Source organism: Cibotium barometz, chromosome 60 (assembly GCF_041138505.1).
Source record: "Cibotium barometz isolate CiBa-2024 chromosome 60, ASM4113850v1, whole genome shotgun sequence".
NCBI lineage: Eukaryota > Viridiplantae > Streptophyta > Polypodiopsida > Cyatheales > Cibotiaceae > Cibotium > Cibotium barometz.
In genome coordinates this window covers 38766036-38792916 of record NC_141105.1, presented here as the reverse complement: position 1 = coordinate 38792916, position 26881 = coordinate 38766036, and the positions used below count along the sequence as shown (strand labels likewise).

General features: G+C 44.7%; 2 protein-coding genes across 4 annotated transcripts; one reads left to right on the top strand and one right to left on the bottom strand.

Annotated features, from left to right (window-relative positions):
* On the top strand, positions 1-25848 carry LOC147605333 (putative elongation factor TypA-like SVR3, chloroplastic). 3 transcript variants are annotated; one of them, XM_086794343.1, is made up of 15 exons: positions 1-606; positions 1740-2058; positions 21562-21674; positions 21762-21965; positions 22083-22259; positions 22566-22718; positions 22918-23007; positions 23390-23524; positions 23625-23741; positions 23835-23986; positions 24074-24158; positions 24398-24492; positions 24753-24918; positions 25013-25208; positions 25297-25848. In XM_086794343.1, exons 3-15 carry the CDS (start codon positions 21657-21659, stop codon positions 25428-25430), a joined length of 1722 nt encoding a protein of 573 aa, XP_086650469.1. In that variant the 5' UTR covers positions 1-606; positions 1740-2058; positions 21562-21656; the 3' UTR covers positions 25431-25848. The 3 variants fall into 3 exon arrangements, with proteins under 3 accessions (XP_086650469.1, XP_086650468.1, XP_086650471.1); XM_086794345.1 differs by having other exon boundaries at positions 49-606; positions 1740-2093; XM_086794342.1 differs by lacking the exon at positions 1740-2058 and having other exon boundaries at positions 35-606.
* Positions 25654-26881, bottom strand: LOC147605332 (uncharacterized). The gene is made up of 3 exons (XM_086794346.1): positions 26464-26881; positions 26220-26289; positions 25654-25779 (listed from the first exon to the last, which is right to left on the bottom strand). The coding sequence occupies exons 1-3, from the start codon at positions 26729-26731 to the stop codon at positions 25773-25775; spliced, it is 345 nt and encodes a 114-aa protein (XP_086650472.1). The 5' UTR covers positions 26732-26881; the 3' UTR covers positions 25654-25772.

The window sequence follows — 26881 nt, the reverse complement described above, 5'->3', positions numbered from 1 at the left end:
AGGCACAGTTTTTCAGGATTACATTTAATCCCAATAATCAAGCTGAGTAATCGGAACCTTTATAAAGCTCTTAGCTTGCACTGGGTTGTTTTCTCTCTGCGGGCGTGCGTGCTAGCACTGAAGCTATTGTTTTTTGTGTAGCAAAACAAAGGAGATTTGTACCTCCAAAACCCCATTGCGCCTCCATAGCTGTGGAAAGCTGAAGCCTTTGAGCTTCTCTTCTCTCGTTTGTGGCCTCCATAGCTGAAGCTTTTAAGCTTTTCTACTCATTTGCTGTAGTGGGCGCATGTGTTCGCTGCATTTTTCAGCTGAACTTTAAGATTTCTCTTTCATAGAGAAGCTAGAGGGCTAAGAGGGCTATGGCGAGTGCAGTGCAGAACTTGCCAGGGCCGGCATGCTCCCTCTCAGGAGCTTATCATCATCATGAAACCACCATGCCCTCTCGCAACGTTTCCTCTGTAAAGATTTCTCTCAGAAAGGCAGAGCTCCTGGGACAACCCCTTTCCCTGAAGATGCCCAACCCCCCTGCCCTTTTCACTACCAGCAAATCCAGACAGGACACAATCACCCACTGTAGTGTTGCCACAACCGAGCAAGTCACTCAAGGTCAGTCCCTCAATACTCTCTTACACTAAGGTTCTTGCCTTAGGCTTTTTTGCACTTCAATGTATGTCTTGTTCCCCTAGTTTAATGAGCTTGTCGCTCTTCATCTCATTCATTTCAATCTTAATCCTATTGTATCGGGCCAGTCCGATATGTCCATTGATGCTGATATACTCTTTATCTTCACTTTACCTGTAAGAGTTTGTTGCCTTGGGTTAATAAATTTTCCTTCTACTTCTGATGATGCTTTGCATACTAAGTTCAGGTTCACAACTTCCTCCCAGAAACAGTGGGAAGTGTATCAGAAATCTGCCACCTAGTTCATGAATAAAAATGTAAAAGAGTTGCCACTGCCATGATTTTAACTCCTTGTGGGATGCAAGCCTTTCTAGCCAGTGGTGTAGGATTCCCGAAACTGTCATGGCATCCTGCTTCTGTGAGGGTTTTTGGATTTTTGACATTTGAAATGAAGGTATAATTTATCACGCTTGGCCTGGCCACAGCAACGCACGGGTCACCGACTTGTTTATGTTATTGAAAGAAAAGGATTACATTTGCTTAACTACAGCCCAGTAGAAACTATCCATTGCCAAGCACAAGTTTCCATCCAGAAGCTTGTGAACCTGTCCTAAAGTACTTGGCATACATTACGTCAACTTAATGGTTTTTTGATGATTTTCAAATTTACTTTGTATATGGTTGTTGATTTAGGCTAGTGAAATATTTCTCTACATTTCACAGCTTTTTATTCCTGCCTTTAGCTTACGAGGATTTTTCTTCCACCTCCACCATGAGGTTATGCTAGCTCTCAGAGACAAGCACTAGCCCATCCCTGTACTTTTTGGGAGGAGGGAAAATTTTTCTTCCTTCCTTCAATTCCAATTCTACTGCTGTTGTTTAAGCTAATTTAACCTTTCACCTTTGGAATGATGCTATGCATGCTGTCATGAGCAAGTCTGGCACATTGTAAGGCTATCAAAATTCTTTATCACTTTGTTTCTGTCTTATTCCAGTTGATAATCTCGGGATGGCACATTATGATCTTATTGGGTGTTATCAGATAACTTGCTATTGCTAGCGAGATTGTTACAACTCTTGCATGTGAGGTGTGTGACCCCCCTCCATCCTGTGGACAGGTTGGGCATAGGCATCCAGGTCAAACAAGGCGGACAGACAGCTGGGCAGGATGGGCAGACAGCCAAGCAGGTTGCACAACTATGTGGGCAGGTCAGGCAGCAAAGATGCAGGCCGAGGAGATTACATGTTGGTCACTCACATGGTCGAGCAGGCCGAGTCTTGTAAAGGACCCCAATGAGGGTTGCCTTCCCTCCCTTATTCAATCACCAATTATTCAGCCTTCTACATCAGCAATCGAGCAGCTTTTCAAAGTCTACACGTGCAACTGCTGAAGGCAGGAATCAGGAAGAGACATCGAATGTGCTTGGAGGAACAGCAGTGATTTCCTTCAACTTTTTAATTGTTGATCATCTGTAACTTCCAGACAGTCAATTCTTCCCTTACCTGTCTTTAAATTAATCCCAGAGCTAGTATAGATTACTACTGTATGATTATGTTGTGCATGACTTTTGTTGTTCATGTTTCTCTGTTAACATTCTCATAGTACCAGTAGCTTCACATTTGATATCAGAGCCTATGGTTCTTGCAAAACTAGAACCCCCTGTGTGTGTGTGTGTTGTCTGCCTGATTAGGGTTTAGCCCATTGCATAAGGAGACTATAGTAGGGTTTGGGGAAAGTTACTTCTGGGGTGCCCTTTGCTTATTGCCAGTTTTCAGCACTCTTCCTCACGGTCCTCATGGATACAGATGAAGTTTGAACTGATGCTGCCCTGGGGTGAGATGCTGGCAGGCCACTTCGACAACCAGATAGCTGCCCTGTGCTAGGAGTTTCAGGCCTAGCAGGCTCTGGATTTCAGCTCCACTGTTACTTGCTAGTCTTGGAATGTGGGGAACGACCACGCACAGGATACGGATCAGCTTGAGCACTCCAATCACCCCTCCGGACATTGTGGCGGTGGCATGCTGAGTGTTGGTCGTGCTCTCAGGAACTGCCAGATCAGTGTAGGAGCCAACATGGGAGTTGCTATTCATGCCATAGTTGGCTTTTGGATTGGTGTCACGTGCACACCCATCAGGTGTACAAGTGACATGGCATCATCAAGCATCCATAAACATTAAGCAAGACATTTAAGCATTAATCCAAGTATTACTCAGGCATATATCAGCATAAGCATGTGTATGGGGCTGTTTCAGCACCATCTGCAATTTATGGCAGCTGACAGCAGTCAATGGCAGCCGACAGCAGTTTAGAGCATTTATTGCAAGTCGTGAAGGAACAGAAGGCTGGCCGACCACAGTAAAGGTACCCGACCAGCATCATCTCAACATATAAATAGAAGCGTAGCATATTCAGTCCATTAGCTCATCTCTCCTCAGCGTTTCTCATCCATGGAGCAAGGGAGATGCAGATTAGCAGTTTAGCCAGCATATTCAGCACATAGTTCATCATTCCTACCATCCCTCTCATCCCGAAAAGGATCTTCATCTAGGACAGCATCATAGATCTATTTAGATCTCATTGTAACCCATCCATCTAATATAGCTGCATTGCATTGCATTGACACTAATTGTCTATCTCTTAAAAATCAGTAATTGAAGTTTTGTTAGCCTAAGGTTGTGATTACTACGAACAATCCCTCTCATGTCACATTGGTATAAGAACGTTACAGGGTAACCAGCCTTAGATCAGTATCATTCCATCATTCATTCAATCAGTCATCATGTTAATCGCTTCCGCACAGTTAAACCCAGTTCTCAAAATCTTGCAGGCCATCCTTAGGGACAGAGGTCAGGGGTGACTCATGTATTTCCAAGTAGTTTTAGTAGCATTTGCAATTCAGTTCCCACAGCAGACAAGTCTTTGGCTCAAAGGTTTCAACTCCGACAGTCGACCTTAGTCCCAACAGAAGAAGTCAGAAGGAGGCAGTGGTTTCAGTGGAGAAGGATCAGCAGAGGAGTCAAAAGGTTGCCAGGAATACCACCGAGAAATAGTTTAGCAGAGGAGAATGTCACGTGCACACCCATCAGGTGTACAAGTGGCATGGCATCATCAAGCATCCATAAACATTAAGCAAGACATTTAAGCATTAATCCAAGTATTACTCAGGCATATATTAGCATAAGCATGTGTATGGGGCTGTTTCAATTTATCTTCAGCACATAAAGTAGTCCATAGCATCTAGGACATTTAATAGCATTAGGTCGTGGGCATTTATGGCAGCCGACAGCATTTATTGCAAGTCGTGAAGGAACAGAAGGCTGGCCGACTGCAATAAAAGTACCCGACCAGCATCATCTCAGCATATAAATAGAAGTGCAGCATATTCAGTCCATTATCTCATCTCTCCTCAGCGTTTCTCATCCATGGAGCAAGGGACAAGCAGATCAGCAGTTTAGCCAGCATATTCAGCACATAGTTCATCATTCCTACCTCCTACATAGAGGGAAGCCGGCATTAAGGGTGGACCTCAGCATTGGAGCAAGGAACAGTCCTCATCATCAGCATTCAGCCTATCCCCCTCATCCCGAGAAGGATCTTCATCTAGGACAGCATCATAGATCTATTTAGATCTCATTGTAACCCATCCATCTAATATAGGTGCATTGCATTGCATTGACACTAATTGTCTATCTCTTAAACATCATTAAGTGAAGTTTAGATAGCCTAAGGTTGTGATTACTACAGTCATTCCCTCTCATGTCACAATTGGTGTCACGGATGGCATCTATTGCACGATCCTTCTCCTTGAAGTTCTTGTTCATCTTCTCCATCCGGTGGTTGCGCATCGATGCTGCAGGAATTAGGGGCTTGTCTCACATGCCCTTGCAAGTGTCCCAATTGTTGAAGCTGCTCAAATTTCTCAAGTTTGATGGGAGGGTGGATGGTGAGGTGTAAATGTCCATATATGCTTTTTTGCAGTTTGTACATACAACACTCGTAAAGCTTCGAAGCCTGCAGTAAATCTGATTTTCAGCATTGAAAACCTGTAAAACCTAATTTCCAGCCCCTTCGTGAGTATATGATTGTCTAGCCATGGAGAGCCCTGGAAGATGATGACCAGCTTGTGGGAGGAACACCCCATCAGTCCCGAACAAGTTTGTAAACACATCCGTCCACAGGGTTGCACAAGCATCCGTGGCCGCATGGACAACACATGCAATAAATCGAGGCATTGTCAAGGAAAGCCAAACAATGGCACTCAAATAAAATAAATGACTTGGCACACATGAATGCATGATGCGTATTTAGCTTGGAGTATCACCCATCTATTTTCTTGTATTTCAAATGTCCAAAATGCCATCAAGTACACCATTGTAATATCACAATGGGCCTTGGCCATGGGTTGTTTCCCAGAGATATCTAAGCGGCCATTGCCCGAGGTCTAGAAATAACTACCTTCGTGCCCATATATACTACATGGCTTGCCCAATGTTCCGGAACATCCCTCGGGCCATTGCCATTATTTCCCACCTCCCATCATGTCCTGCATGGATTCACACTTGGGTGCGACACATGTAATCCATACACAAGACCAATAACTAGAAGCCATACATACTTCAAGATAATTATAACGTGTAAGTTTGAGAAACCCATTGGAAGTGGAGACCAGGAGTGAAGGTGTTCAGACAAATATATCAGTTAGTTAAAGTCAAAGTCAATAGAAGTTTAAAGTCAGTCACAGTCCAGGGAGGAAGGCTGACAGAGTGTCCACCCCGTCATCAAGTTTAGCAGAAGGGAATGTCACCTGCATGCCCGTGCCATGGCTAATCTTGTGCATGAATAGTCTTAATCCTTGGCTAAGCATTAGCAGGACATCATTAGCAACAGCTACATCATCGTCAAAAGCATAAGAAGCATCATCAGCAGCAGCATACCATCATCATCGGCATCAACATCAGCACCAGCATCAGTAGTAACTTCAGCATCATAACCATCATCATCAGGAGGAGAGCATGGAACCCTGTCAGCAGCCAGCAGAGATGCTGTCGGCTGCCTGCAAGGTTCCCACAGCAGGCAGCCAAGTGACCAAAAGGAGATGGCATCTTGTGTGGGCAGCATGGCATAAAGTGCAGAATTTTTATGTATGTTTTCCTATGGTTCATGACACGTCCACAGCAGGCTCACTTGTACCTCTCGGCATATATAAGCATTCAGTCATTATTCAGCCAAAGGCATTAAGTCATTCAGGCTTTCAGCACTTCAGAAGTTTCATTCATCAGTTATCATGTAGAAGATGCAAGAATGCACAATGGAAATGAAGACAACTGCTGTAGAGAGCAAAATGCAGATGAAAGAGAGAGAGATAAGCTGTGTAACTACTAATTCTGCTATATACACTAGAGAAAATCCCGGAAATACACTGTGGCAAGGGGTCATTTTATATGGCCCCAGGCTGCTGGTTGGTCAGCCTAAAACAGGCCGACAGCAGCCCATGCTCACGACCAGCCTATGGGCAGCCCCCCGACCAGAAACAAGCAAGTCGGCCTGGAGCCCGGAGTTGGCTAGGTCACCTAGACAGGTCGGGTACCAGAGCATGCAATCGGCCAGCATCTGGGGACAGCCGACAACCCAGCCACACCTTTGAAAAATGGGGAAAATACATGGAGTGAGGAAAAATGGGAAAACACTAAAACGGGCGAGCACACCCACAACAGAGGCCCTGGTATAGTGTACAGAGACGGGAGATGATTGCCAACACCCCCTCTCAGCTCTTGGATGTGGAACCCACCCCAGGGAGCTGGAGTGCCGCCAGAGCATAGCCTAAGGTAGAGACTTTGTGAAGAGGTCCGCCGCATTGTCCTCCGCCGAACAATAAAGAAGGAAGATGTCACTAGCCAAGATCTTCTCATGAGCAAAGTGATATTGTATCTCTATATATGCTTGGGTCGGTCATGGAAGACTGGGTTCCAAACAATAGCGATACAGCTCTGGTTATCGCACTGGATGACCGTGGGCTTCTTCTGTGGAAACCCAATCTGTAGACGACAAGGCAATAGTTGGTTGCCTCTTGCTGCTCCATGAAATAGCTCCTGAGCCGATGGGTAAAACTGTAGCCTGATGTAGATCTCCTCGTGTCTGATGTTGGGTTACAGGCCTAAATGACCCCTCTATCATTTGTATAACTTGTACATAGCCTTTTTTAAAGGCTTTATGAAGGTTTTAAAACCTTGGGCCAAGTTCACATTGAACTTGGCCAAGGGACCATTTTTTAAGGGTCAAAGTGACCCCCCAAATAATAAAGGGAAAAGGGCTCAATTCTTGGGCTCTTACGAATTCCCCCAGCCAGCGTATCTTCTTCTCTCTATCTCTGATTTTCGAGTGGCTCCACGCCTACACTTCCCTCTCTCTCACGCCATTGCTCAAGGCTCTACACGAGTGCTCCTTGACATGCCTTTTACCTGGTGTAGCCCACATGCCCTTTCAACTGGTATCAGAGCATGAATTAGGGTTTGCTCCAAAACCTGCAAACTCTGATTTTCAGCCAAGAAGATCATCTTTCACGCGAAGTTTTGCAAATTCATCGCCAAAGGGCTCGTCCCCGGACACTTGAGGGCTCCGGACTTGCAAAGTTGACCTAAAACAGGCTGAAAACAGGCCCAAATCAGCAAATTACAGGTTCTAACAGCAAAATACAGGTTTTGCAAATCATGTATTAACTTGTGGGAACATAGGTACTTGGTCCACGCTACCCGAAAACACTGAAATTGCTGAAAACAGGTCTCCAAAACAGGTCAATTCAGCAAATTTCAGATTTACGCAGGTTTTTGCAAGTGTGCGCTTGATGTATTTAAATTGAGGAAAGTGCAAATTGCTGTAATTTATGCACATTGAGTGAGTTTTGCCTATGTATGACCATTTGTGGCTCAATTCTCTGCATTTTTGATGCTACAAATTGGGGCTTTTGCTCCTACATGCTTCTAAAGGCTGTGCATTAGCCTTATGTATGTCTCTTGAGGGTAAAAACAACTAAAATTGTTGTTTTTGGGCACAAATTCGCTTGCTGAAATTTTCTGCGCGCAGAAAATTCAGAACTTTATTTTTGTGCCTAAATTGACCCCTTTTGGCTCAAATTGCTCCTGTGACCACTTGGAGCTGTAGTGCACGTTTCTGTGAGGTTATACTTTGTTTTTGGTGCATTTTGCCCCAAATTTCAGCACGATAGTCCTCTCGTTTGTGCGACTATGGCATCATCTTCCTCGGACGTAAAGAATCTCTTTGAGATCCGGCGCTTTGAGGGCACAGGTTTCGACCTTTGGAAGGAAAGGATTCAAGGAGTCCTCTTCCTTAAGGATTGTGACAGGGCATTGGAGGCAGAGAAGCCAGTGGACATGACTGAGGATGCATGGCTTACTTTGAACAAGAAGGCCATTACTTACATTAAGATGGCCGTTTCCGACGAGATCTTGGTAGATCTCAAGGGACTTGTTACTGCTTTTGAGTTGTGGGCAAAGCTAAAGGCGACGTATGAGAATACAACGCCAGTCAATCAGGTGCATCTAATGCGGAAACTTGTTGGCATGCAGCTAGATGAGTCCAAGAGTGCTGCAGAGCACTTGTCATTGTTTACAGGTACCTTATCGCAGTTGCAGGATTCAGGCATGCCTCCCTTTGATGATAAGCTGAAAGCTATCTTCTTGCTTATGACCTTACCTGATTCGTGGGAGACATTGGTGGTCTCACTGTCAAATAACCCCAATCTGACCTTTGATGGTGTTAGGGGTTCTATACTGAATGAGGAAATCAGGAGGAAAGCAGGGGGAGAGGGAGGCAGCTCAGCCAACATGGTTAGAGGCAGGACAGATAAGAAGACTCCTTATGCACAGAGAAGTAAGAGTAAGAGTAAGGAAAGGGGAAATGCCAGCAAAGGCAAGGGTGAGGTGACTTGCTATCAATGTGGCAGGAAAGGTCCAGGAAGAGATTAAAGCTTTGCATGCTAATGATACTTGGGACTTGGTTGAATTGCCCAAAGGTAGGAAGGCCATTCCTAACAAATGGGTGTATAAAATCAAGACAGTTGATGCAAAACCCAAGTATAAAGCAAGGCTGGTTGCAAAGGGATATGCGCAAACAAAGGGCATAGACTTTCAGGAAGTGTTCTCTCTTGTCGTGAAGATGACCACTTTGCGTGTATTGTTTGCCATAGCGGCTGCCCTTGATTTGGAATTGGACCAAATGGATGTACATACAGCTTTCTTGCATGGTGATGTTGAGGAAGAGCTTTACATGAAACAGCCCGAGGGTTTTGTTATTCCTGGAAAGGAACATTTGGTATGTAAGCTCGATAGAAGCTTGTATGGGCTGAAACAGGCTTCTAGACAATGGTACAGAAAGTTTGATGCGTTTATGCTCAAACATGGTTACAAAAGAAGCCATGCAGATCATTGTTTGTACACAAAACTTGATGAGGATGGCAGCCCTATTATTCTTGTGCTCTATGTTGATGATATGTTGATTGCTGGGAAGAAAAGAAGCACTGTTGATGCTCTTAAACAGCAGCTGAAATCTGCGTTTTCAATGAAAGACCTTGGGGCAGCTGAACATGTTCTTGGAGTAAGGATTAGAAGGCAAAGGGACCAGCGCATATTGTACTTGTCTCAAGAAAAGTACATTGAAAAAGTGCTGGACAGGTTTAACATGGCTGAAGCAAAGCCTCTTGGTGTGCCATTACAGCCATATGTGAAATTCTCCAAGGAAGATTGCCCCAAGTCTGATCAAGCAACCAATGAAATGCAAAGTGTTCCTTATGCATCAGCTTGTGGTTCACTTATGTATGCTATGGTTGCTACTAGGCCTGACATAGCCCATGCAGTGGGAGTTGTGAGCCGGTTTATGGCTAATCCAGGCAAATTGCATTGGGATGCAGTAAAGTCCATTATGAGGTACTTGAAAGGGACTAAAAACAAATGCCTCTGTTATGGTAAGGGTCCTTTGGAATTGAAGGGATTTTGTGACTCAGACATGGCTGGTGATGTGGATACACGCAAATCCACAAGTGGTTATGTATTTACTCTTGCAGGAGGTGCTGTCTCATGGTGCTCTAGACTACAAAAGATAGTTGCACTGTCTACTACAGAGGCTGAATATATTTCAGCCACTGAGGCTTCCAAAGAAGCCATATGGTTGGCACGTTTATGCAGTGAGTTTGGTTTGCCTGACAGGCACCTATGCTTGGTTGTGATAGCCAGAGTGCCATATGTCTGGCAAAGAATGCCATGTTTCATGCGCGCACAAAGCATATTGATGTGCGGTATCACTTCATTCGAGAAGTGCTTGAGGATGGCCTTATCACCATGGTTAAGGTCCATACGTCACAAAACCCTGCAGATGCTCTCACCAAGTGCTTACCCAAAGCACAACATCAGCTATGCATACAGATGGTGGGAGTTACTTAACTTAAAGGCGCCATTTATGCCTTTAAGTGGGAGGTTGTTGGGTTACAGGCCTAAATGACCCCTCTATCATTTGTATAACTTGTACATAGCCTTTTTTAAAGGCTTTATGAAGGTTTTAAAACCTTGGGCCAAGTTCACTTGGGCCAAGTTCACATTGAACTTGGCCAAGGGACCATTTTTTAAGGGTCAAAGTGACCCCCCAAATAATAAAGGGAAAAGGGCTCAATTCTTGGGCTCTTACGAATTCCCCCAGCCAGCGTATCTTCTTCTCTCTATCTCTGATTTTCGAGTGGCTCCACGCCTACACTTCCCTCTCTCTCACGCCATTGCTCAAGGCTCTACACGAGTGCTCCTTGACATGCCTTTTACCTGGTGTAGCCCACATGCCCTTTCATCTGATCTCCTTCCCAATCCGAGTCACTCCAGCCTTGGAGTCGAACTCGGTCCTTTATTTCACCTCCAGTGTCGTAGAAGAGTCCAAGATCCTTCGTCCCCTGCAGATACTGCAAAATTCACAGTCCTGCGTCCCAATGAGACTTTAACGGCGTCTGCATAAACGAGCTCAACAACCTTACAAGAAAGCTCAAGTCCAATCTGGTGTTCAGCAACCAGATCAATGAACCAACCAGCTTCCGGTACAGAGAGGCATCAACTGGCTCACAAGGATCATTCACTGTAAGCTTCGTGTTCGGGTCCATTAGTGACTTGATAGGCTTGTAGTTCTCCATCCCAAAGGTCTCGAGCAACTCATGGACATACCGCTGCTCAGAGACAAAGAACCCCTTCTGGCGCGTTCCTGAAAGAGATACAAGTTAGGATCTTCAACTGATCTCTGAAATCCAATCCGTAAAATCAATCTTCTGATTCCAAGCCCTGGGAGCCTGCTTAAGACTATACAAGGCCTTCCGCAACTTGTAAACCATCCCCTTTGATCCTGGAACCTCAAAGCCTGGAGGCTGTTCAACATACACCTCCTCTTGTAAGTCACCATTAAGGAACGTAGATTTCACATCCATTTGATATACGGGCCACCGCTGAGAAGAAGCAAGGGCAAGAACGGTCCGAATCGTGGTCATCCTTGCTGTCGATGCCAAGGTATCCTCATAGTTGATGCCAAGCCGCTGAGCATAACCCTTAGCCACAAGTCTGGCTTTGTGTTTGTCCACCGACCCATTTGACGTATACTTGGTCTTAAAGACCCACTTGACACCAATGACAGATCGTTTTGATGGCCTCGGAACGAACTCCCAAGTTTTATTCTTTTCTATGGCATCCAGTTCCACCTGCATGGCTTTCCTCCAAGTATCCTGTGCAAGGGCTTCCTTTACGGAAGTGGGCTCTTTGTCCCGCATGATACGAGACATCAAAGCATAGTTTACCTGTAAAAGCTTCGCTGAATGACTTTTGTCATGAACTTTATGCAATCTTTGAGGTCCGTCCGTTGTGGTCCATTCGGAGGGAAGCTCCGTAACACCTGACTCCCGAAGGGTATCTAACAACCACCTGGGTACTCCAATAGAATGCGGAGCCTCGTGCTGCTGCGGGGGCTCATCTCCAGCCTCGAGCTCAACCTCCTCAACTGACTGAGGCTGTCCAGCTGGAACAATCGACTGGGAATCATCTGTAGCATTATATGGTAGTGATGTGTGAATACACTTAGCACCGCTGGGGCACTTTTTCCCTCACTAGGAGGTTTTTTCCAACGTGCGTATGTACACTCTCTTATCTACTCATTTTGGGATGTGTACTTGTCTTTTGTATCTGGCACACAATTGTTCATTCTAATCTTGTGAGTTTGTGTGCTCTCAAGCTTCTCTATCTTGTGTGTGTGCATTGTTGCAACCCTACTCCTAATTTCAACAATTGGTATCAGAGCTAGCTTCCTTGACACTTGATCTAGTAGTCAGTCTCCCTCCTCACGACTCTATTTTTCTGTCTCTGATTGAGATACCCTCTTAGGAGAAGAAGGTATATACTGTACTGTAGTGTATACGAAGTATACAGAGTTTTCGGAGTTTGCGGCGCGATTCGGACGAGTGCGTTTTGGGCACCGCAAGGTTTCTACAGACGTTCTGGAGAGGCGTCATTTTGGATTGGTTCCGCTCGATTTTGGGTGTTTGGGCTGTGTAGCGGCAAAGATTTGGTGTGCAACAGCATCTACCGTGTCTTCAACAACATTGACCATCATACTTTCGCCAGAGTAACACTCTATTCTCTACTTTGTGTTAATTTTCATACACTTTGCAAGTGATTTAGTCAGTTGGCAGCCATCCAAGGTTGCATTCAATGAATACTGAGTACTTGCAGTGTGTTGAAAGATTTTGCATTTGGTAGAAAGTCATGGTGGACAGTAGTGATGTATTCAACATGTTATTTGTTGAGGACAAACTTGATGAGACTAACTATCCATTGTGGTCCTATATGATGAGGCATGTATCCGTTGCTAAAGGCCTTTGGAATGTGTGAAACTCGTCCTGTTTCACAACTACCAGTGCAACCAGGTGCTACAGGTACATTTGAAGTAGAATCTGATACAGATGTGGCTCCTCCACATGCACCACTAGTATCTCCCACTGCTGCTCAAACGAGATGGGATAGAAGACATGCACAGGCATATGCATTGCTTGCACTTCCTGCGAAGTGAAGCATTATTCCTCGTATTGAGTCATGTAAGACTTCAAAACAGACATGGGATGCACTTGCTGCATTATATGCCAGGTGCGCAATGAAGCACATGTTGCATATCTGTGCAAACAGTTGGAGTCTGAGCACATGAATGAGGGAGACTCAATGGACAGCTTCTTGACTAAGATCAAAGATTTTAAGGAGCAGCTTGCTAGTGTGAATGAGATATATCTTGATAGTACATTGGTGCCCATAGTTCTCAATGCATTGCCGGATTCTTATCATAGTTTTGCCTCTATCCTTAGATTCATGATGAAGGGAAATACAAATGTCCTTTCATTTGATGAGCTGGTTTCAGTACTCTTGCAAGAAGAGCAGTCTAGGCAAAACAGATCTAGTATGCGAGTTGGTGACCAAGCTTTTGTTGCCAATCAGAAAGGCAAAGGTAAATTTTCTTCGCAAGGTGGCTATAAGCCAAAAACAGAAGCCGGTAAGGATGTAGAGAAAGAAGGTGATAAGCCTAAAAGGAAGGGCAAGTGTCACTATTGTAGGAAACCAGGGCACTACATACATGAGTGCAAGAAAAGGCTAGAGAAGGAGAAAAAGAAAGAATCAGGCATGGCTGTGGCTGATGCATTTGCACTAAGTGCAGAGAAGAAGAAATTTGCAAGTTTTGCTCAAGATGATTGGGCATGGACTGTACATTGCAATTATGACCCTTCTGTTTCATGATGTATGGCATGTTAGTGGCAGAATCAAATGCTTGGTACTTTGACAGTGGTGCTAGTAAGCACATTACTTCACAAAAAAATTTGTTCTCATCTCTGGAATCTGTCCCAAGTGCAGGAACCGTCACATGTGCAAATGGTTTCTCGTATCTTGTCAAAGGAGTTGGTAGAGTTGTGCTCACTGCTGCAAATGGGGGCGCATTTACTCTTTCGAAAGTTTTATATGTGTTAGGCATTAAGAAGAACTTGCTGTGAGTTTCAGCCTTAGCCTTGTTAGGCTTGACGGTGAAATTTGTGGATGACAGATATACAGTTCAGAATAGAAATGATGGTTATTCTATCATTGCCTCTCAGGTACCTTGTTTCATGGCCTATACAAGATGGATGTATTTGAGAAGTTGCAGCATGATACTTGCTCAATCTCTATGACTCATGCTATGAGTGATGCAGAATTATGGCATGCATGGTTTGGCCATCTGAATTATGGTAGTTTGTTACGCCTTCAAAGGCATGATATGGTGTCTGAGTTGCCAACTCTTGAGACCCCTACTAGACATGTATGTGGGGGGTGTATTCTTGGTAAAATGCATTAAGCATCATTTCCAAAGGATGGATCTGTGAGAGCTGTTAAGAAATTACAGTTTATACATAGTAATGTATGTGGTCCTATGAGGACACCGTCTATTGGGAGATATCTCTACTTCGTCACTTTTATTGATGATTACTCGCCAGATATAGCTGGGTGTATCCATTAAAGCAGAAGTTAGAGGTTTTATGTGCTTTAAGCACTTTGTATCCATGGTTGAAAATGCATGTGAATGTAAAGTTGACACCCTTTGTTCAGATTGAGGGGGGAGTAAATGTCCAAGGAATTTCATGCATATATGGCTTAAAAAGGCATAAGGCATCAATGTATAGTGCCATACACACCTTAGCAAAATGGTGTGGCTGAGAGGAAGAATAGGTCTCTCATGGAGATGGCACGATGTATGGTGAAAGCCCAAGATTTACCTCATGGTTTTTGGTTAGAGACAACCATAGTAATTAGGGGTTTGTTTGAAACGGGTTTCTTAAAAGTTTCAAACGCGTTTCAAACGGGTTTTGTAAAATCAAGCCAAAGTTTCCTACCTACAGGTATTTGCATGTACAAGATTTCAAATATATAATGTATTAAAATATGTAAAAATAACAATAAATGCATAAAATAAATGGAAACATCAATTTGAAGCCTACACTCTTTGAATCACAAATAACAAAAGAGTACCCTCTATGTAAAGAGGAGTAAGGAAACATTTTTGGTCATCGTTCTATACGTTGATGACATGCTGCTTACGGGACCCGATATAGATCAGATTTCAGCCTTCAAGGTTGATTTGCAGTCATCGTTTGAGATGTCGGATTTGGGGCCCTTACATTATTATTTGGGGATTCAGTTTATGCAGCGCAATGATGGCATTGCCATGCTACAGTCTAAATATATACAGAAGCTATTAAAGAGGTTTAATCTTGAAGTTTGTAAACCTGTGGCTACACCTATGGAGACAGGTACTCGACTTAGTCTTCAAGATGCATGAGACTCTTTTGATGCTAGTTTGTATCAGCAGTCTGTTGGATCCCTTCTTTATATATGCAACACGAGGCCAGATATACAGTATGCGGTCTCACAGTTGAGCAGATTTATGCATAGCCCAGGTACGAAGCATTGGCAGTCTGTTAAGTGGGTTTTTCGCTATTTACAGGGCACTCAGTATTTTGGATTGTTTTATCCAAAAGGGGGTGAGTCACAGCTGCATGCTTTTAGTGATTCCAGATTGGGCTGGATGTTATGACACACGAGTGTCCACTAATGGGTTTTGCTTTCGCCTTGGTGATTCATGTATATCATGGCTCAGTAAGAAGCAGCCTATAGTGGCTACTTCTAGCTGTGAAGTTGAGTACAGGGCAGCTTTTACAGCTATAGTTGAGTGTGTGTGGCTCAGACGTCTTATGGTTGATTTGGGTGTTGGACAGTCGTCTAGCACTACGATTTTCACTAACAGCCTGAGCGCATTAGCAGTTGCCAGGAACTCAGTGTTTCATGCTTGCACTAAGCACATTGAGGTACATTACCACTATGTTAGGGAAAGACCCTTTGCAGGCAGAGATCACCTTGGTCTATGTGCCTACACATGACAACATGACAGATTTATTCACGAAGGCTCTTTCTCGTGAAAAGTTCGAAGCTTTTCGTAAAGCTTTGAGCTTACTGCATTTTTAGGATTGATCGGCCATACCCTGTACATGTTCATCATCACTCCAGGGGAGGATTTGTAGCATTATATGGTAGTGATGCGTGTGAATACACTTAGGACTGCCGGGGTACTTTTTTTCTCACTAGGAGGTATTTTTTCCCCGTGCGTATGTACACCCTCTTATCTACTCATTTTGGGGGGGTGTACTTATCTTTTGTATCTGGCACACATTTGTTCATTCTAATCTAGTGAGTTTGTGTGCTCTCAAGCTTCTCTATCTTGTGTGTGTGCATTGTTGCAACCCTAACCCTAATTTCAACATCATCATCAGAATCATCTAGATCTCCAAGAAGTGGCGGCGTCAACAGTGGAAACTGGAACATGCTTATCAAAAATCACATCTCTGCTGACGACGACCTTGTTCCTCTTCGGATCATACAACCTGTATCCCTTGAAAAGAGAGTTATATCCCACAAAAACAAGCTTTTGGGGGACTTTGAGTCAAGCTTCTCCCTCTGTTTCTTTGGAATGTGAATATATGCATCACTCCCAAACATATGAAAATGGGAGACATTTGGTTTCTTGCCAAAATACGCCTCAAAGAGAGTCATGTTTGGTATTATAGTCGTCGGAGAACGGTTGAGGATATGGACAGCTGTAGCCAAAGCCTCTCCCCAAAGTGGACGAGGAAGATCACGATGCTCCAACATCGTCCTCGCCCTCTCCACCAGTCTTGTTCTTACACTCAACTACTCTATTCTTTGAAGGTGAACCTGTATTGGCCAGCTCCCGCTTGATGCCATGTTCCATACAAAACCGCACAAATGCATTGGAAGAAAACTCTCCTCCTTTGTTAGCCCGAAGAGTCTTTATCTGCAAGCCAGACTTTATCTCCACCATCACATGCCACTTCTTGAACCAAGCAAAAGCTTGGTCCTTCTGGAAAAGGAAATAAACCCAAGTGAATCTGCTACAATCATCAAGAAGTAGCATAAAATATAAAGAACCTCCCAAGGATGGCGTCTGCATAGGTCCACACAAGTCAGTGTGTACCAACTCCAAAGGTTTTGAAGCCCGCTTGGAAGCTTGCTTTGGAAAAGATTCCCTGTGCTACTTACCACGAATGCAAGAACTACGACGTCTTTGCCTACTGCCAACATTTTGCAAGCCAACCACCATCTGGTCTCGGAAAGCTCGCCGTAGCGCATCCACATTCAAGTGGCCAAACCGAAAGTGCCACAAGTCACCAATCTGAGAGCCTGTAAGAGAGGAAAGTGCTGAGAGTATGTATATACTGTTCTCCACTCCGCCTTCCCAAAGAATCTGGCCTGTCTCTCTGTCTTGTAGAGCAACAGAATGCTCCTCAAACTCCACGCGGAGGCGAGTCTTGCAAACCTCATGCACTGACAAGAGATGAAAACCAAGTGCAAGGACGTAAAGAACACGAGAGGAATGCTTCCTCCCTCTGCCATCGGGAATGATCTCCATCCGGCCCTCACTGGGAATTGGTATGGTGGAATTGTCGCCAATGAAAATGCGACCTAACTGCCGTTTAAGATCCTATAAGAAATCACGGGAAGGAGCCATGTGCCTGGAAGAAGCACCACTATCAAGAATCCATTCCCGAGTATCCTTGGTGGTGAAGCCAACCGCTCCAAAATCTCTGAGTGCAAAAAGATTGGAGTCTTTGTAGTTGAAGTTGAAGAATCAACACACTTCCCATTATTCCGCTTGGGACACTTCCTCCAATAGTGGCCTTTCTCGCCACAATCGTTACAAGTCCGCTCGGCCTTCAGTTTCTCATGGTTTGAATCGGGCTTCTTCTCAGAAGACTTCTTCGTCGAAGACTTCCCTTTGCCCTTGTTGTTGTTACGGCCTTTCAACTGTTGGCCAATCAAGGCCTCCAAAGCTCTGCCCTGTGGAGGGTTCGTGAATTGCTCTTCTTGGTCCGAGACCATTGGCACAAGCTCGTCCCACGTGATGGTGCTGAGCCTGCCCCACTGGTAATCAAACTTCAAAGAGGTGTAAAATGTGGAGTATTGAGAGGGCAAATGGGACAACGTGATGGGCATATCCTCTGACGATATTTCTTTGCCCGCCTGGAGAACCTCTTGCTGAAGAGCTTGCAACTTGTTAATGTGCTCCCGCATCGTCGACGACTTTGCAGGACTCATCACCCACATCTGAACTTCCAAGGAGATCTTCTTCATGGGTGATACCCTGTTGTACAGAGAAGGCAAAGGCTGCCAAATCCCTCTGGCCAGCTGTAACACGCGGAAGCTCTGGGGGTCTTCTTTCACAGCCCTAAACACTACTGGAAACATGTTGATGCAAAACGCAGTCATAAAGGAGAGTGGAGAGAGAGAGAGATATGGCTGAGATTCAGTATATTTCTTATGGTACAGAAAGGTACCTCCTTCTACAGCCCTAGGCTGCCTTCATACAAAAGGTGAACATCACCAAAATCTGTCCCTAACTTGGACCCTAAGGACCCAACTCATATGGAGTTGAATCAGTCTACCAATGAGTATATGCGCCTTTTTATAGGCCTTGGGACACGTGGAGAACTGGCCTATTGCTACTCGGCCAGCCTTCTTGGCATATACTTCATAAAAGCTGGTCGGGCAGGCCTGTTCTCATAAACACTGAAGCGCTTGTTGCAGCCGCCAAATCTGGTACAGCCGACTCCCTGGTCATGTAGCCGACAGCACCCTTTCCTTGTTTTCCATGCCTTGCTCCAAGTCCATCACTGCCAAACAGCACTTCATGCTCCAAGTCCTAGCTCCAATGATCTTTTTCTTGGCTGCCCCTTCTGGATTAGCTCTGGAAATGTTCATGGCAATGCTTGCACATGACATCCCCCTCTGCTAAACTTGATGACGGGCTTCCAATCTGTTCCTTGGATGACTGTCATCATCCCAAATCTTTTCCTGAAATCCCTCTGTCATCCATCCATCTCTGGCAACCCTTTTCTCTGAAAACCTTGCTCGGTCTCCAAAACCACTCTGACTCTGATTAAGATCTATGCACCTGTTCCCTCCAGTCCCCAATCCATTCTTGCCCTGACTCTGAACGCTGTCTTGGTCTTCATTCCTGAGAAATGAGTCTGGCACTGTCACATCACCCCTTGTAGGATAATCCTCCCTTGGGACCGTTGCCCGAGAACCTATGTGGCTCACAGGACTGCTATCCCCTCTGGCTTTGTGGAACACCACCAACAAACCTCCTGGGAGCTCTTCCCGATCTCGTGTTCCTTGCCTTGGGCTTCGTATCCGTGTACTTTCCTGTACCTTGGACCAGTACACCATCATATGGGACTGAATCAGTGTTTAGCTTTGCTGAGCCCGATGCTCTGATACCAATGCAACACGCGGAAGCTCTGGGGATCTGCTTTCAGCCCTAAACACCATTGGAAACATGCTGATGCAAAATGCAGACATAAAGGAGAGTGGAGAGAGAGAGAGAGATATGGCTGAGATTCAGTATATTTCATATGGTACAAAAAGGTACCTCCTTCTACAGCCCTAGGCTGCCTTCATACAAAAGGTGAACATCACCAAAATCTGTCCCTAACTTGGACCCTAAGGACCCAACTCATATGGATTTGAATCACTCTACCAATGAGCATATGCGCCTTTTTATAGGCCTTGGGACACGTGGAGAACTGGCCGACTGCTAGTCGGCCAGCCTACTTCTGGTCGGGCAGGCCTGTTCTCATAAACGCTGAAGCGCTTGCTGCAGCCGCCAAATCTGGTACAGCCGACTCCCTGGTCATGTAGCCGACAGCACCCTTTCCTTGTTTTCCATGCCTTGCTCCAAGTCCATCACTGCCAAACAGCACTTCATGCTCCAAGTCCTAGCTCCAATGATCTTTTTCTTGGCTGCCCCTTCTGGATTAGCTCTGGAAATGTTCATGGCAATGCTTGCACGTGACACCAGCGTCATATGCTTTATGTGATTGATCACCTGTGGTGTGCAATTTAGGAAGAACGGATGCGAGCATTGTTGACATGATCCCATAATTGTGCCTGAGCTTCCCATTCCTTCCGCATAGAGGGTAACTCCCCGTCTTCTAACTCCGGCCGTGCAACCCCAACAACAATGAAATTAGCCAAGTCATAAGACTCCAAAACGGACTCCATCATTACCTTCCATATGCCGTAGTTGTTCCCGTCCAACTGTTGGTCCACCGGGAACGTGGGGAGTGTTGGGATCTTCATGTGCATCTCAGCCATCTCAAGCAAGTCAGGGTTCACAAGGTCTTGTGAAGGGTGGGTGGGTGCGAAAAAAGACGAAGAAGAGTTTGCAAATAATATGCAAGGTGGCTGTCCAACGGTGATGGCTGCCTTCTACCCGATCTCCAAGTGCCGAACAGTCCAAACAATCTCCAATCAGCACCTCGAGTAGCAAACCCTCAACGTCCCACTGTCTCCAAGCTTCAAGCCACCTGGGGCTCTGATACCATGTCGGAATGCAGAGCGGAAATGAAGACAACTTCCGTGGATAGCAAAACGCAGATGAAAGAAAGAGAGAATCAATAAAAACTTTGCTATATACACTAGAGAAAATCCCGAAAATACACTGTGGGAAGTGTGGGGGCAAGGGGCCATTTTATATGGCCCTAGGTTGCTGGTCGGCCAGCCTAAAACAGGCCGACAGCAGCCCATGCTCATGACCAGCCTATGGGAAGCCCCCCGACTAGAAACAAGCAAGTCGACTTGAAGCCTGGAGTCGGCGAGGTCACTTGGACAGGTCGGGTACCAAAGCATGCAGTCGGCCAGCATCTGGGGACAGCCGACAACCCAGCCACACCTCCGAAAAATGGGGAAAATACATGGAGAGAGAGGAAAAATGGGAAAACACTAAAATGGGCGGGCACACCCACAACAGAGGCCCTGGTATAGTGTACAGACAGGAGATGATTGCTAATAGAAGAGGCCAGAGGTCAACCCTCCGGGGCTCACCAAGGGCCTGCATCATGTACAAGCATTTATGCAACCATTTTGTGCCATATAAAAATACAAGAAAACCCTGACACCAATCTCTCTCTTCTTCTCTTTCCTCTGTATCAATCATGTGTATTTCAGCATCTTGTTTTGAATCAGGCTTAGGATCGTGGATCAGTAAAGCAAGGCTTCCGTGCATGCAACAACAGACTAAGCCCAAGGATTCTCTGTTCTAGAACCGAAACCCTAACAAGGTCTCATAGACTCGACATCGTACGCATCCCATGACTGTGATAGATTGTGGCTAGCGACTCACCACCTAACCGTAGGTTCAGTGCCTCAAACTAGCCGCGATCCCATACCACTAGGCCGAACCACCCACCTTGTAGCTCCATGGTCGTGAGGTCTTGCATGCCCCTAGTAGCCCTCTTGTCTACTATGTGGATACCTCAATAACTCATGTGTCTCTCCAAGGTCACTTATATAGCAATAACTTGGCTATTATTGGCCCTTGCTTTATTTATAAGCTTTTAGCCATTATTAGTGTTAGGCTTATAATTATAAGCTCTTAGCCAATCTAGATCTCATCGTGCTAGCGTCCTTAACCCATGTGTGAACCCTCCAATTCCCCACATACCAACTAAGCCCTTAACCCTCATCCTAATCCTTGGCCCCTTCTAGTTCCAATCATAAAAAACAAAAAATGCGTATGGCCCCTATGAAACGTACGAAACGTTCCTAGCATGAAACATTTTGAAAAACGTGTGTAGAGGAACAACATGGATCTCCCTCAATTGGTGCTTTTCTTCCTAATTGTTGATCATCTGTAACTTTCAGACAGCCAATTGCTTTCGGAATTTATCCCAGGATTAGTGTAGATCACTAGTGTATGATTCTCCTGAATGGAACCTGTATCTAGATGTGTTGAATAATGAGGGTTTTTTTTTCTTGAAACAGCTAAAGAGGGGTCTCAGGCAAAGGTTAGAACTGATATCAGAAATATAGCTATCATTGCTCACGTAGACCATGGGAAGACCACTCTGGTGGATGCGATGCTACGGCAGGCAAAGGTAGTTTTTTTGTGATTAGAAACTAGCAAGTAGTTTTGGTTCTCGCTTTGTTGTGGGAAGATTAATGCCTTGCTTAATTTTTTGAAGGTTTTCCGAGATAATCAAACGGTTCGAGAAAGAGTAATGGATTCAAATGACTTGGAGAGAGAGCGTGGGATCACGATCTTGAGCAAAAACACAGCTATCCGCTACAAAGGAACAAAGGTCAACATTATTGATACACCCGGTCATTCCGACTTCGGTGGAGAAGTCGAACGCGTTTTAAACATGGTGGATGGGGTCGTCCTCTTGGTACATTTCTTTGCAATCTCAATGGGTCACCTTGCTTTGCTTGTACGAGTACTGGCATGATAAGTTGAGCACTGAGTACATACTAAAAGTAGAGGGATTTCTTGTCTTTGTTGCCAGGTTGACTCGGTTGAAGGTCCCATGCCACAAACAAGGTTTGTGCTGAAGAAAGCTCTTGAACTAGGGCACTCGGTTGTGGTGGTTGTGAACAAGGTGGACAGGCCTTCAGCCCGCCCAGATTTTGTGGTTAACAATACATTTGAACTCTTTGTGGAGCTTAATGCCACAGATGAGCAGGTGTCCTGTGCCCTTAAGTCTCTTAAGTTTCTGCATTTACATTCCTTGTTGCATAGAAGAATCTGAAAGTTTGGCCAATGATGTGATAGCCCACAGTGGTGAAGGTGTTTGCCTAGGACCAGGAGGTCCTGGGTTCAAAACCCCACACGGTGCTTCCTCAGTGGCATTGCCTATGGTTGTATAAAAAGTGCCTATGGGCAGGCGCCTACAGGCGGTGAAAAACGTTAACTATGGGAGGATCTTGGGCCTAAGGCTAGTCGGGGAAAAAAAAAAATCTGACAGTTTGTACGTGGACAATGCTTGCAGTGTGATTTCCAGGTTGTTTATGCAAGTGGCATCAAAGGCAAGGCAGGATTAGAGGCAGACGCACTTGCTGATGACTTGGGACCCCTTTTTGAAACTATCTTACGATGCATTCCTGGGCCCCGGGTTGACATGGATGGTCCTCTTCAAATGCTCGTATGTTTTTTGCTTTTTGATATTCTTTGGAAGGTAGAGGTTTTTATCACCTGAGGGTCAGTGCAAAATAGGTTGAGAGGAAAACAGAATGCAGAAGGCCTATGGATGATAATGTAAAGAAACATTGGTGTCATGCTGAACTCTTCATTTGAGATCGTGGTGTGCAAATAACGATGTGATCGTATGTATATGAATGCAGGTTACTAACTTGGATTACGAGGAACACAAGGGACGCATGGCCATTGGTCGTGTGCATACTGGCAGGATCACAAAAGGAAATGAAGTGAAGGTTGGTAGTTTTGACTTACTGTCTGCTGATGCATTACAATACATGAGAACATTTTCTAGGTGTACGACTTTGTGATTGTTTGGCTCCCAGTTATTTTTTGTTGGAGTGTAAAGTTGGTTGTCCAGTCGTGTTTATCATTGCTACAGTTGATGGTGATTCTTGATCAAAGCTCCTGTATACACCCTGATTCTTTTTATTTATTTGCTCACCTTCTACTCTGGTTTTTGGAAGGCTGTGCCTTTATACCATCCCTCAAGTGATGAATTGAGATTCTATGCTTGCTTTTATTTATTTGCTCACCTTCTACTCTGGTTTTTGGAAGGCTGTGCCTTTATACCATCCCTCAAGTGATGAATTGAGATTCTATGCTTGCTTTTTGCAGATTTGTACTCCAGATGGAGCATGCAGATCTGGGAGGGTGAATGAGCTTTTTGTGTTTGACAACTTCACAAGAGTGCCCGTAGATTCCGTGGAGGCGGGGGATATTTGCGCCCTTTGTGGCATGAGTGATGTCCTTGTAAGGCTGTCCTTATATACTTGCTGCTTGGTTTGCCTGTAGCTTAAATTCCAAAGAAAGAAATGTTTCACTCTCATATTGGAGTGATACTTGGTCTCAGATTGGAGAGACATTAGCTGACAAAGAGGATGGTACAGCCTTGCCCACAATCAAGGTTGAGGAACCAACCGTGAAGATGTCCTTCTCAGTGAATATTTCACCTTTTTCTGGTCGTGAGGTAAGAAGATTCATTTATCACATTTGCTTTGCAGATGGCACTTTTTCGGTATCGGGTATTAAAAGCTGGTTTATGCATTTTGCAATGCTGCAGGGGAAGTATGTGACAAGTAGAAATTTACGAGACAGGCTATACAGGGAATTGGAAAGGAACCTGGCTATGAAAGTCGAGGATGGTGATACAGCAGATACCTTCATTGTTAGTGGGAGAGGAACTCTTCATATCACTATTCTTATTGAAAACATGTAAGTACATTGCAAGCATACTTAGCAGCTTCACTGATGAGTTATTTAGATGGGAAACTGAGCTCTCTTGTCTACTTACATGTGCAGGCGGAGAGAAGGCTATGAGTTTTTGGTGGGCCCACCAAAGGTAATCAATAAAGAGGAGAATGGGAAGAAGCTAGAACCCTTCGAGGTGAATGCTGCTTACAACTGTTCTTCTGTCTCTCTTCTACTGACATATGTGACTGGGCTGGAAGAGGGTGACTCAGGCTAGGCGGCCTGCCTAAGCTGAGGTCTACAAAAACTCACCTTCTTGCAGTAATTTCGCCAACATCTGTTTAGGTTCTGTGCTTTTTATATGTTGAATTAGTGCACATGAACACTAACTGGGCACTAGCATTGACATGTGGGGCGGGGTGTGGATGCTTTCAGGATGCCATTGTGGAGGTGCCAGAAGAGTATGTTGGTGCTGTGGTCGACCTTCTTGGCAAGCGTCGTGGGCAAATGCTTGACATGCAAACCATAGGGTAGGAATTTTCACATCCAATCTGGTGAGGTATCCTGGTTTGTGATTTCAAGCTATTTAAAGCTTTGGATTGTAAAACATTTTAAGAGTGGGAGGGATGAACTCACCTACAAAGTGCGTGTCTTTTTTTTGGGGTATCAGGTTACCCATGTGGTATGTATCATTGTTCTTGGAAAGAAAAACTGTGCCGTATGAGTCGCATTGGTGTTGAGATTTTTAATGTGAAGATAATTTGGACTGAAGGTAGCATTTTTTCTCCAGGTCGGAGAATACTACCATCGTGAAGTACAGAATGCCCACTCGTGGTTTATTAGGACTACGAAATGCCATGCTTACTGCCTCGCACGGCACGGCAATTCTAAACACTGTCTTTTATGGTTATGGCGAATGGGCAGGAGATATTAGTACCAGGGATCAAGGTTCCTTGGTAAATTCACAACTTGTACTAATTATAATTGCTCTGAAACATCTGGTTGAACTGTAAAAGAGAGGAATGTTTTAGCTTTTGCTGAGTGTGGCAGGTGGCCTTCGAAACGGGTAGCACGACTTCATATGCCCTGTTCAGTTGCCAGGAAAGAGGTCAGATGTTCGTCGGCCCTGGGGTGGAGGTTTACAAAGGGCAAATCGTGGGCATTCATCAAAGGACTGGAGATTTAGCTTTGAATGCTTGCAAGAGAAAAGCAGCCACAAATGTCCGCTCAAACAAAGAGCAGACAGGTACTAATAGGGAAGCAATGCCTTCTTCATGTTTGTAGCCAACAGAGGGCCCTTTGCTTATGTTTTTGTCTGGTTTGTTTCTTTGCAGTCGTCTTGGATACTTCATTGGATTTCAGTCTGGATGACTGTGTTGAATACATTCAAGAAGATGAATTGGTCGAAATCACTCCAATCAGTGTGCGAATGTGTAAAAATCCTAAAATGGGTAAGAAAAGCAAGTGAGTACCTGCTCTCTCATGTATATTTATCTACTGCAAGTGATCCTGGAAGTCATATTGCACAAGAATGTGCATAAACGTGGAGATCATATCCCATTTCTACGACATGCAGTTATGTCAAAGACAGGTACACATTGTAGATTTTAAGCTTTTGAGGCATAGAACAGCTTTTTTTAAATCCAGACAGAATGGATATGATTTACACTGGTGTTTGCAAACACCTTTTAGCCCATGAGCTTGTCAACTTCATGGCTTGGAGCAGTGCTGTGATTGCAAGAGGAAGAGCATGGTTGAGTTCTGCTGGAGGCTGAATATGACCACCCACTCCTTCAAAAATAGAATCATGTCACAACCTGTAATATACAAGAATGGAAATATTTATGCACAGTAATTGAGTCTAGATGATTCAAGCCCTTTTACAAGTATGAGCATTCATGTGGCTGCAGCAAAGTTGCCATTTTTGTTGATGCATTCTTTCATTGCAATTGTGGGAAATATGAAAGTAGTGTAATGTACTATTTTGTCGAGGGGCCCACCTGCACGTGCACACCAGAGATGGGGATGTGGGTCTCTAGATGGTTAAGATGATTTACGAATTTTACGTGTTTTATAGTAATAGATCTCCGTGGAATGCTGTAACAGGAAACCTTTTGTTTTTTTTGAAAATGGATTGAAGTCTAGCAAGTACATATTTACTCAAAATAAATGTCTTTGTGATCCATTCCAGTGACTCTTTGGACTATCATGGTTATGATTTGAACAGGGTTAACACTGATACTAGAGGATATCATACCTAATGATGACCCTTCTGGGTTTGTTTGGCGGGTTTGATGCTGTGGCCCAATGTCTGTCTACACAGTAACCTGTGGGGTCAAAGCCAGCGTTGAAAAAAATTAATCAGGTAGATGTGTAAGTACTATGAACCAATCATAATTACTAGGCACTAATCATAAGAAGAGTATACACGTGCTATGATCACCATACCCATACCCACATACATTAAGCAAACCATTATAGATGTATGCAGTCGTGTTTACATGCGGTCACATAAGGGTTAGCCTGCCCGTCTACCTTATTATACGCCACCACTGCCTGGTTGATGACCTCCTTCAAGGGATAAAGCCTCCATGCTGCAGCGTTGGCTGCTGTGAGTCGGGCTTCTACAGCCCCCTCCTCCAAGAGCCCTTTTTGAGCCCATGAATCTCTTCCTGTGAAAAGGCAAGCTTCTGGGTCTCCATGCAACCCGTTTATTGAGCGTCTCCTGAACACAGAGAAGGGCCCCTCCCCAGAGGAGGAAAATGCCATGTCTCTCGAGAAGCCGCTACATGTGAAGCCTCATCATGTGCATCAAAACCCCATGCATGGTTGTCCAATCTGACATTGACCTATACCTGGCATCTCCATCTTGAGCCCCTCTACCATTGGCAACCCATTCCTCAAGGTTTCAGACTCTGC

Coding starts and splice junctions, on each gene's coding strand:
- LOC147605333 (XM_086794342.1), top strand. CDS start 360: ATGGCGAGTGCAGTGCAGAACTTGCCAGGGCCGGCATGCTCCCTCTCA. Junction 21,966..22,082: donor TGGATGGGGTCGTCCTCTTG/GTACATTTCTTT, acceptor CTTTGTTGCCAG/GTTGACTCGGTTGAAGGTCC. Junction 22,260..22,565: donor TTAATGCCACAGATGAGCAG/GTGTCCTGTGCC, acceptor CAATGCTTGCAG/TGTGATTTCCAGGTTGTTTA.
- LOC147605332 (XM_086794346.1), bottom strand. CDS start 26,731: ATGGCATTTTCCTCCTCTGGGGAGGGGCCCTTCTCTGTGTTCAGGAGA. Junction 26,290..26,463: donor TAACCCTTATGTGACCGCAT/GTAAACACGACT, acceptor TTGACCCCACAG/GTTACTGTGTAGACAGACAT.